Source organism: Cervus elaphus, chromosome 15 (genome assembly GCF_910594005.1).
Source record: "Cervus elaphus chromosome 15, mCerEla1.1, whole genome shotgun sequence".
Taxonomy (NCBI): Eukaryota; Metazoa; Chordata; class Mammalia; order Artiodactyla; family Cervidae; genus Cervus; species Cervus elaphus.
The window spans coordinates 28577700-28589878 of NC_057829.1; the positions used below are offsets into that span (position 1 = coordinate 28577700).

General features: G+C 39.4%; 1 protein-coding gene across 1 annotated transcript in view; it reads left to right on the plus strand.

Annotated features, from left to right (window-relative positions):
* MCU (mitochondrial calcium uniporter) overlaps positions 1-3187 on the plus strand; it is a 206310-nt gene extending 203123 nt beyond the window's left edge. Inside the window, exon 8 of the mRNA XM_043925016.1 lies at positions 1202-3187. Coding sequence (XP_043780951.1) covers positions 1202-1279 — 78 coding nt within the window. The 3' untranslated portion in view covers positions 1280-3187. The remainder of the gene's footprint in view (positions 1-1201) is intronic.
* The last annotated feature ends 8992 nt before the right edge of the window (positions 3188-12179 follow it).

Sequence of the window (12179 nt, forward strand, 5' to 3'; positions counted from 1 at the left end):
TGGTAGTTGTCAACTGGAGGGAATGTAGCAGAGTGGTCTCTGGAGCTATTAAAAAAATAGGTGCCTCAGCCCCATCTCCACACTGGGGGTGAGGCCCAAGCATGTGTGAGTTTTGAAAGTGCTGCAGTTGACTTCACATCCCTATTTTTAAAATTACTCATACAGAAAAGCTTAAACAGCAACTAGACAAATAACTAAAGTCTTAAGCATTTTTCTGGGCTCCAAAATCACTGCAGATGGTGATTGCAGCCATGAAATTAAAAGACGCTTACTCCTTGGAAGGAAAGTTATGACCAACCTAGACAGCATAGTAAAAAGCAGAGACATTACTTTGCCAACAAAGGTCCATCTAGTCAAGGCTGTGGTTTTTCCAGTAGTCATGTATGGATGTGAGAGTTGGACTATAAGGAAAGCTGAGCACAGAAGAATTGATGCTTTTGAACTGTGGTGTTGGAGAGGACTCTTGAGAGTCCATCGGACAGCAAGGAGATCCAACCAGTCCACCCTAAAGGAGATCAGTCCTGGGTGTTCATTGGAAGGACTGATGTTGAAGCTGAAACTCCAATAGTTTGGCCACCTGTTGAGCTGAAGAGCAAAGAGCTGACTCATTGGAAAAGACCCTGATGCTGGGAAAGATTGAGGGCAGGAGGAGAAGGGGACGACAGAGGGTGAGATGGTTGCATGGTATCACCGACTCGATGGACATGGCTTTGGGTGGACTCTGGGAGTTGGTGATGGACAGGGAGGCCTGGCGTGCTGTGGTTCATGGGGTCGCAGAGAGTCGGACATGACTGAGTGACTGAATTGAACTGAGCAGCATAATTTAAATTCTGGCTCCAAAAATAAATAAATTTTGGCTCCATACAAAAGTTTGTGCAAGGGCTTCTCTGAAGAAATGCCATCAAGGTACATTTGATGCTCTCACATTCTTGAGTCCCGAGTCCTGCCCTGTTGATTGCACAGCCTGTTCTGGAGGCTCTGCTGACAGCTGAGACCACCAGGACCAGCTTCTGTTTCCGTACCCCTTTACTGTCTGTGCCTTTAACACCCTTCGCCACTGAGGCACTCCTACTTTCAGAGTGATTCAGATGATTTCTCTGCCTCATAATGATGGAGGAAAGACAATTTCCTTTTCTCAGGAGACAGTAATATCATTGAAACTTGACTAGCCAGTTTTTCTCACCTTTTGTTTCTATTTTAGGCAGAAATGGACCTTAAGAGACTGAGAGATCCGTTACAAGTACATCTGCCCCTCCGACAAATTGGTGAAAAAGATTGATCTGCAAAGAGCCTCTGAGTCCCAGCAGAAAGAACACCTGTTTATAACTATGGCCTTTTTAATTAAAGCATTGCAGGTGGAAGCTGGGAGCCTTGTTGGGGTAGAGGGTTTTTACCTTTAATTAAAAAACAAAAACAAAAAGAATTTAGGGAAGAAAGGAGTGTTTAAATATGAGGATCACGCTTTGTGGAATATAAGCTCAAAGGGCTTAGTGAAATACTGTCTTAATCAAGCATCTCAGTTTCTGGATGAAAATGATGCACTATATGGTTGAGAGATTCACAAAGAAAAATTGATGCTGGGGGTGTTTGTCTCTTGCATCTTCTTTGCAGGGTCAGCAAAACAGTAACACACCAGCACCCCACTCAACTCTAATTTTCTTTTTTTAATTTAACTTTTCTTAATTTTGACATAGGAGTAAGTAAATCCACCAGAAAAGCTAAACCTCAAGATATGTGGGTGGCAAACAGAGTCTGAGCCCATGTCATTAGCTTTTACTTTAGACTGGACCCAGTCTCTGCAACGTTACCAGGAATCTCTCCCGTTTGCGCCCATTTCTGACCCCCCACACCTGCTGGTACACTGATTTTATCCATATGATAATTGGAACCAACTTATGACTGTTTGATAATTGACACTTTGGATTATCCCTTCATACCTTCTTAAATGTCTATGTATTTCAGTGCTCTGAATCACTATCTAGAAATCATTGGCAACACTGCATGAGGTTTCTTTTCTTTTGTTTTGTTTTTTACTAATTAATCTTTAAGAGGAAGACAAATTTCCCTCCTTTATTTAACTATCCCATTGATCTCTCCCTCCACAGCTCAAGCCAGAGGGGGAGTGTTTAGCTATATTACTGAATCAGGAAGATGTACGGTTTACAAATTGGCTAAAAATCATGGCTCTGTAGCCATTTCAGAACCCGAATAGTTTCATTGCTGTTAATCTGCTTGTGTGACAGCATTCCAGGCCACCCAGATGGCCTTGCCTTGTCTGGAGGCTTTGTTAATCTCGAAGGATACACACTTCCATGCTGTTTGTGAACCCTCCCACCTCCACCACTTAAGTAGTTGTAAATCAAGTGAGTGGATCTCAAAGGGTGCAATTTATCTTTATATAGGAATACATTTCTATGGTTTCTTTCAACCTACCCTCTTCAGCCTATTTTTTCTTATCTTAAATTGAGAGAAAGAGGAAATAATCTTATACTCTTATCAAAATATTTTCTATCGTATTTCCAGATGACATCTGCACTTGGAGAGTCAAAGGAATCTGTGTCTAATATCCTGTTTTTATTAATAGCGACTTGTGGGGGCAGGATGAAAGGATGATGGGGCTTGCCACACAGCTAGTTGATTCACTTTGTTCTTTCACATGGTCCATCCCTCCTCCTTGTGGCAAGGGTTTTCTTTCTCTTTTTCTTCCTTCTTTGGGATCATTGTGTATGAAGAGAAACACTTTAAGTGACAAACCCAGACTCCAGGTGCCTTGCAGAGGTTGAAGGCCAGCCAGGACCGCTGCTGCTGCTCCTGCCACCACCCCGCCCTTCCACTGGCATGACGGAATGAAAGGATGCATGTCTCCACTTCCCCCTCCTCCCACTTCCTTCCTCATCCGCCCCCAAGTTGTTCAACCCCCTTCCCTCATTTATTTCTGTTAAGCTCTGTGAATTATTTTTAAACCATTTATCCTGTTTGTACTGCAGGGTTTTTAAGAAGAAACAGCACAGTGCAATGAGCAAATCCTTTCAGGTTGTGTGGGAGGCTAGGGAGGGGAGAACGTGAAGAAAAGTCCTTTAAACAAATAGCAAAATATTGAACATGTGTAAAATCCTGTATCATTTATGAAATATGTATAAAAAGCAATGTACCTTCTGGAACAATAAATACTTATTCAATTTTTGAACTATAGCATCTCATTCTTTAAAGGAAATCAACCAAAATCAGAAATAAAAACAAACTTGTGTTCTTCTGATTTAAAGTGGGAAAGTTTTTACCTCTAAAATTAATCTTTATAAAAATACAATTTGGAAATTGTTTTGTACCTGGAGCCTGTATTTTTAAAAGGCATTTTATGAAGTCTTCCTAAACTTAAGATGGTTGACATTTTCCTAGTTTTTCAGAGCCACCAGAAGTTCAGTTATCAACAACCCAGATAGCACCAGCAGAAGGCACTGAGGCTAATATCCTGATTAACAGGAACTGTCTGCCTTGTATTAGAACACCAGATTACCCAGTGTGGTCTCCTGGACTCCAGAAACTTGCTCAAGAATGAACTAAGATCAAATTCCCATTATTTTAAGAGTTTGTATCAAATTTATAATGTTTACCAAATGGGAAGATACCACATATTGCCTAGTCCATTGAAGGTGTATCGAAAAGCATGTGTTAAATCTCTGCATTAAGTGCAGTGTGAGATATACCAAGAGCCTCCACAGCCATGGTCCTGCCTCCGGCCAGCTCACAGCTACCAACACAGACATTCCTAAGATACGTAAGGCTTAAGAAGATAAGATTGAAAATGTTAAGCTGTTATTTGCATTCAACAAATAACAACTACACTCATGCCCCTATGGTCAACTAATCTAAGATAAAGTAGGCAAGAATATACAATGGAGAAAATATAGTCTCTTCAGTAAGTGGTTCTGGAAAAACTGGACAGCTACATGTGAAAGAATGAAATTAGAACACTCGCTAACACCACACACAAAAATAAACTTGAAATGGATCACAGACCTAAATGTAAGGACAGCTAGCATAAAACTCTTAGAGAGGAAAACATAGACTACTCTCTGACATAAATTGCAGCAATGTATCCTTTGATCCACCTCCTAGAGTAATAAAAACAAAAACAAATGGGATCTCACTAAACTTAACTTTTGTACAACAAAGGAAACCACTAACCAAAAAAAAAGCCATTTGCAAACTAAGCAACTGACAAGGATTAATCTCCAAAATATATAAATGGATCATGCAGCTCAATATCAAACAACCAACCAACCATATCAAAAAACAGGCAAAAGATTTAAACGTTCTCCAAAGAAGATAGGCAATGGCCAAAAAGATTCAAAGATGCTCAACATCACTAATTATTAGAGAAATGCAAATCAAAACTACAATGAGGAATCACCTCCCACCAGTCAGAATGGCCATCAAAAAACCTATAAACAGTAAGTGTTGGAGAGGGTGTGGAGAAAAGGAAATCCTCCTACACTGTTGGTGGAAATGTAAATTGATACAACTGTTATGGAGCACAGTATGGAGGTTCCTTTAAAAACTAAATATGAACTACCATATGATCCAGCAATCCTATTCTTGGGCGTTTATCTGGAGAAAACTGTAATTCGAAAAGATGCATGCACCCCAGTGTTCATTGCAGCACTGCTTAAAATAGCCAAGACATGGAAGCAATGTAAATGTCCATCAGTAGAGGAATAGATTAAGAAGATGATGGTTCATATATACAGTGGATTATTACTCAGCCATAAAAAGAATGAAATAATGCTATTTGCAGCAATATGGATGGACCTAGAGATTATCATATTAAATGAAGTAAGAGAAAAATATCATATGATATTACTTATATGTCAAATCTGATTTTTAAAAAGTGATAAAAATGAACTTATTTACAAAACAGAAATAGACTCACAGATCTTGAAATCAAACTTATGATTGCCAAAGGGGATATGTTGGGGGAGGTAATAAATTAGGAATTTAGGGTTAACATATATACACTATAATTTATAAAACAGGTAACTATTAATAGTAAGGGCCTACTGTATAGCACAATATTCTGTAATAATTTACGTGAGAGAAGAATCTGGAAAAGAATGAATGTATGTGTGTGTGTGACTGATTCACTTTGCTGTTACACCTGAAACTAGCACCATTGTAAGTCCACTATGCTCCAATAAAAATAAATTTTTAAGAGACAAATAGTAACTACATATTCCACAATATCCTGTTACACTTTGTAGAATAACGGAGAGTATTAAATTCATTCGTGAGTGTAGGTAATGCAGTTTTGCAAAGGGATCATAAACTTAGAGCTGAAAAAGTATTAATAAAATGATTCTCACAATATGGTACCTGGAACAGCAACTTACATCTCCAGAAATGCAAGTTCTCTGCTTCCTACTGAATCAAACAAGGAGTTAGACCAGCAATCTATTTAGAAAGTGCTCATGGTGACTGATGCAAACCGTTGACCTCATCAAACCATTGCTCTAAAGGGAAGGAGACTGAGACGTAGAGGGCAACTATGTCACAACTCATCAGGGAATCCTGTGATCAAACAACCAGAACAAGTGAGAATTGGTGGGTACGGTGACAATGGTAAATGGAAAGGGCACCGATCATGTCACATGTACATACTATTGTATCTTGCTTGGGAACGTGTAGTGGTAAGCACATAAAAAAACAAATAAAAATAAGTTGAATTTTTTAATCTATCTGTATTTCACAGAAAAGTGAAACTTCTTTGATTTCAGAAATCAAGTTCACCAAAATTATTAAGGATTGTAATTCATTTTTATCACTGCCAATAACCTTTAATTCATTGCTTTCCCAATAAGTCCAAACTCCTTATTTTCCAAAATGCACTATATGGTTATTTCCTTAGGATAAATACATAGGTTAACATGTGCTACTGAATATAAAATGACCCACTTTATAAATTTTCATTTGTATATGTTTTATAAATGCATCATCCACTGAACAATCCACCCACCTTGAAGCTGCCCTCAGCTGCTGTGGCGACTATATGCCCAGTCACTCAGTCATATCTGATTCTTTGCAACCCCATGGACTATAACCTGCATCTCTTGAGTGCTTTTCAGTCATTTTGCAACATTCTCTGCCCACGTTTTTATATTAGGTTTCTCCAAGGTCCCATGTTGGACCCCAATTTCCATGGATGGTCTCATCCATTCTCCCCAATTCCAGTTTCAGTTACCTTTTATAAGTTGATAGCTCTCAAATTGTCGTTCTATTTCAGATTTCTCCTGAAGAGCAGCTGGGTTAATCCACCTCCTAACTGACCTATTTTCAGCACTCCTGCCTGAGCATTAAATTGGTTCAGTGTCACCAGGGTATTTTTGTTTTAATTTCTAATAGCACTTGTGTTGTTAGAAAAATAAGAAAATACAAAGGCTTAACATTAAATGTGGGAGAAGGGAAGCTAAAACACACTACACGAAGTGGTCAGCCAAACCCAGGATGTGAGACATTCTATAGGACAAAGGACTGGGTTTCTTCAACAAATAACGTGGGGGGTTGGAGGGATTCTTATGAATTAAAAGAATTTAAGAGACCCAACCACAAGCAACACAAGAGAAGGCTCTACACATGGACATCACCAGATGGTCAACACCAAAATCAGATTGATTATATTCTTTGTAGCCAAAGATGGAGAAGCTCTATACAGTCAGCAAAAACAAGACCGGGAGCAGACTGTGGCTCAGATCATGAACTCCTTGTTGTCAAATTCAGACTTAATTGAAGAAAGTGGGGAAAACCACTAGACCATTCAGGTGTGACCTAAATCAGATCCCTTGTGATTATACAGTGGAAGTGAGAAATAGATTTAAGGGGCTACATCTGATAGAGTGCCTAATGAATTATGGACAGAGGTTCATGACATTGTGCAGGAGACAGGGATCACGATGATCCCCAAGAAAAAGAAATGCAAAAACACAAACTGGCTGTCTGAGGAGGCTTTACAAATGCCTGTGAAAAGCAAAGGAGAAAAGGAAAGATATACCCATCTGAATACAGAGTTCCAAAGTCTAGCAAGGAGAGATAAAGCCTTCCTCAGTGATCAGTGCAAAAAAAATAGAGGAAAAAATAGAATGGGAAAGATTAGAAATCTCTTCAAGAAAATTAGAGATACCAAGGGAACATTTCATGCAACGATGGGCTCAATAAAGGCCAGAAACAGTATGGACCTAACAGAAATAGAAGATATTAAGAAGAGGTGACAAGAATACACAGAAGAACTGTACAAAAAAGATCTTCATGACCCAGATAATCACAATGGTGTGATCACTCACCTAGAGCCAGACATCCTGGAATGTGAAGTCAAGTGGGCCTTAGGAAGCATCACTACGAATAAAGCTAATGGAGGTGATAGAATTCCAGTTGAGCTATTTCAAATCCTAAAAAATAATGCTGTGAAAGTGCCACCCTCAACATGCCAGCAATTTTGGAAAAGTCAGCAGTGGCCACAGGACTGGAAAAGGTCAGTTTTCTTTCTAATCCCAAAGAAAGGCAATGCCAAAGAATGCTCAAACTACCACACAATGGCACTCATCTCACACGCTAGTAACGCTCGAAATTCTCCAAGCTAGGCTTCAACAATACTTAAACCATGAACTTCCAGATGTTCAAGCTGGTTTTAGAAAAGGCAGAGGAACCAGAGATCAAATTGCCAACATTTGCTGGATCATCGAAAAAGCAAGAGAGTCCCAGAAAAAAACATCTATTTCTGCTTTATTGACTACGCCAATGCCTTTGACTGTGTAGATCACAATAAACTGTGAAAAATTCTGAAAGAGATGGGAATACCACACCACCTGACCTGCCTCTTGAAAAACCTGTATGCAGGTCAGGAAGCAACAGTTGGAACTGGACATGGAACAACAGATTGATTGGTTCCAAATAGGAAAAAGAGTACGTCAAGGCTGTATATTGTCCCCCTGCTTATTTAATTTATATGCAGAGTACATCATGAGAAATGCTGGGCTGGAGGAAGCCCAAGCTGGAATCAAGATTGCTGGGAGAAACATCAATAACCTCAAATATGCAGATGATACTACCCTTATGGCAGAAAGCAAAGAATTAAAGAGCCTCTTGATGAAAGTGAGAGAGGAGAGTGAAAAAGTTGGCTTAAAGCTCAACATTTGGAAAACTAAGATCATGGCATCCGGTCCCATCACTTCATGGCAAATAGATGGGAAAACAGTGGAAACAGTGGCAGACTTTTTTGGGGGGACTTCAAAATCACTGCAGATGGTGACTGCAGCCATGAAATTAAAAGACGCTTACTCCTTGGAATAAAAGCTATGCCCAACTGAGACAGCATATTAAAAAGCAGAGACATTACTTTGCCAACAAAGGTTCGTCTAGTCAAGGCTATGGTTTTTCCAGTAGTCACGTATGGATGTGAGAGTTGGACTATAAGGAAAGCTGAGCACCGATGAATTGATGCTTTTGAACTGTGGTGTTGGAGAAGACTCTTGAGAGAGTCCCTTGGACTGCGAGGAGATCCAACCAGTCCATCCTAAAGGAAATCTGTCCTGAGTATTCATTGGAAGGACCGATGCTGAAGCTGCAACTCCAATACTTTGGCCACCTGATGTGAAGAACTGACTCATTGGAAAAGACCCTGATGCTAGGAAAGATTGAAGGCGGGAGAAGGGGACAACATAGGATAAGATAGTTGAATGACATCACTGACTCGATGGACGTGAGTTTGAGTAAAGTCCAGAAGTTGGTGATGGACAGGGAGGCCTGACGTGCTGCAGTCCATGGAGTTGCAAAGAATCGGACACGACTGAGCGACTGAACTGAACTGAACCACAAGCAATGTATGGCTCTTGTTTGAATCCTGACTCAAATCAGTAATACAAAGAAATTTTTTAAACAACTGGGGAAATTTAACTATGGAATGAGTATTAGATGATATTGAGGAATTACTGCTAGTTCCCATAGTTGTATAATAACAATATGGTTATGTAAAAGAGAAAGACCATTTGTTAGAAATGCATATTGCTGTATAAGTGCAATAAGACTGATGAAATGTTAACTATTATTGTAGCAGGGCAGTCATTGTTTTTTTCTACTTTGTATATATTTGAAATTTTTCATCATAAAAAATTAAACTGATAGAGCAAGTCAACTAAAAAGGAAAAAATAGGAATAAGAAAAAAAAAAAAATCCTACCATCCAGGGAAGGCTTGTTTACAAAACCAAAGGGATATCTGGTAAAAGTCCTTGACTGTGGCAATCAATCCTGGCAGCAAATCTGAGCTTATCTCATGCACACATCCTCTGTTTCTGTGCAACACATATGAAGCAGTCAGATGGGTCCTTGGGCAGGAAATTGCAGGGTTTTGTTTTTTCTGTTAAGACTGTTGCCGTTTAGCAGCACTACCCTGCAATAAAACAATTCCTGAGTCTCAGAGTCATCCATTGCTGCCATGAGATTGCAAGTTAATAAGCTAATTGCCAAATTGCCTGTGTCCTGCTAGCATTAGGGATGAAGTAGCTAACTGCAAGCTAAATCAATGGAAACCCCTTCACAGACTGTAAACTCTGCTTGTGGGGACCACTTTTACCTTAATCACTGTCGAACACCTGTGACCAGCATGGTAGCTGACCCCTATTAAGCACTAATGTTTAATTGAACTGAAACCCCAGAGGAAAGAGACCACAGTAATTTGAATGCTACTTAGTAAGAAAATGTGCTGAAAGATTATGGAGATAAGTTTAGGGACTACTACCTAAAGATAATAATGTTCCTTTGCCAGGCATTAGAAATTCAGGTATTAGAAAAGGAGCATTGATGAGGAAAAATAAGAAATAATAGAAACCCAAAGCATCAGGTCAAGGTAAGATTAGGAGAGTGAAAATTTGGTTTCACTTGACTCCTTGTTTAATGCAGTATTTAAAAAACAAACAACAAACAAAACCCTTTTCTCTATGCTTCTTTGTATCCTTCCCCTTCACATTATCTTGAGTAACAGTGATTACAAGTTCTCATTCTACACGCTATAGGATGTCAGGGGGCTGGCAAACTCAAAACCTGTAATTACTAAGGTTATATCTAGTGACATGTAATATACAGGACCCTACATTTTCCCTCTTTTGTCTAAAAATGACACTCTAGTAAACTTTGTCACTTACTTTTAAGTGTCAGCAATTAGATGAGTAGTTCCTAATTTGAAACTCCTAGTGAACTAAAATGGACAGGGATGGGCAAAATTATTCAGATGGCCATTATATCTACTACTGCAGACAAGAATCCCTTGGAAGAGATGGAGTAGTCTTCGTTGTCAACAGAGTCCAAAAGGCAGTACTTTGATGCAGTCTCAAAAGTGACAGAATGATCTCTGTTTCCAAGGCACCACTCAATATCACAGTAATTCAAGTCTATGCCCCAATCACTAATGCCAAAGAAGATGACGTTCAAGGGTTATGTGAAGACCTATAAGATCTTGTAGAACTAAAACAAACAAACAAAAAAAAGATGTCCTTTTCATCATAGGGGACTTGAATGCAAAAGTAGGAAGTCAAGAGATACCTGGAGTAACAGGCAAGTTTGACCTTGGAATACAAAATGAAGCAGGTCAGAGGTTAATAGAATTTTGCCAAGAGAATGCACTGGTTATAGCAAACACCCTCTGCCAACAACACAAAAAATAACTCTACACATGGACATGACCAAGATGGTCAATACCAAAATCAGACTGATTATATTCTTTGCAGCCAAAGATAAAGAAGCTCTATACAGTCAGCAAAAACAGGACCAGGAGCTGACTGTGGCTCAAATCATGAGCTCCGTATTGCCAAATTCAGACTGAAATTGAAGAAAGTAGGGAAAACCACTAGGCCATTCAGATATGACCTAAATCAAATCCCTTATTATTATACAGTGGAAGTGAAAAATAGATCCAATGGATTAGATCTGGTAGAGAGAGTGTCTGAAAAACTATGGATGGCGGTTCGTAACATACGGGAAGCACTGACCAAAACCATCCCCAAGAAAAAGAAAGGCAAAAAGGCAAAATGGCTGTCTGAGGAGGCCTTTCAGATAGCTGAGAAAAGAAGGGAAGTGAAAGGCAAAGGAGAAAAGGAAAGATACACCCATCTGAATCCAGGGTTCAAAGAATAGCAAGGAGAGATAAGAAAGCGTTCCTCAGTGATCCGTGCAAAGAAATAGAGGAAAACAATAGAATGGGAAAGATGAGATCTCTTCAAGAAAATTAGAACTACCAAGGGAACATTTCATGCAAAGATGCATAATAAAGGACAGAAGCAACAAGGATCTAACAGAAGCAGAAGATATTAAGAAGAGGTAACAAGAATACACAGAAGAACTATACAAAGAAGGTCTTAATGACCTGGGTAATCACAATGAGGTGGTCATTCACCTAGGCCAGACATCCTAGAGTATGAAGTGAAGTGGGCCTTAGGAAGCATTACTACAAACAAAGCTAGTGGAGGTGATGGATTTCCAACTGAGCTATTTCAAATCCTAAAATAATGCTGTTCAAGTGCTACACTCAATATGCCAGAAATTTGGAAAACTCAGCAGTGGCCACAGGACTGGAAAAGGTCAGTTTTCATTCCAATCCCAAGAAGGGAAATGCCAAAGAATGTTCAAACTACTGCACAATTATGCTAATTTTACAAGCTAGCATGATTATGCTCAAAATCCTTCAAGCTAGGCTTCAACAGTATGTGAACCAAGAACTTCCACGTATACAAGCTGGATTTAGAAAAGGGAGAGGAATCAGAGATTAAGCTGCCAACATCTGCTGGATCATAGTAAAATCAAGGGAATTCCAGAAAAACTTCTGCTTCATTTACTACACTAATGCCTTGACTGTGTGGATCACAACAAACTGTGGAAAATTCTTAGAGAGTTGGGAATACCAGACCACCTTGCCTGCCTCCTGAAAAACCTGTGTGCAGATCAAGAAGCAACAGTTAGAATCAGACATGGAGCAACAGACTGGTTGCAAATTGGGAAAGGAGTACCTCAAGGCTGTATTTGTCACCCTGCTTATTTAACTTACATACAGAGTATATCATGTGAAATGCCAGGCTGGATGATGCACAATCTGGAATCAAGATTGCTGGGAGAAATATCAATAACTTCGGATATGCAACACCCT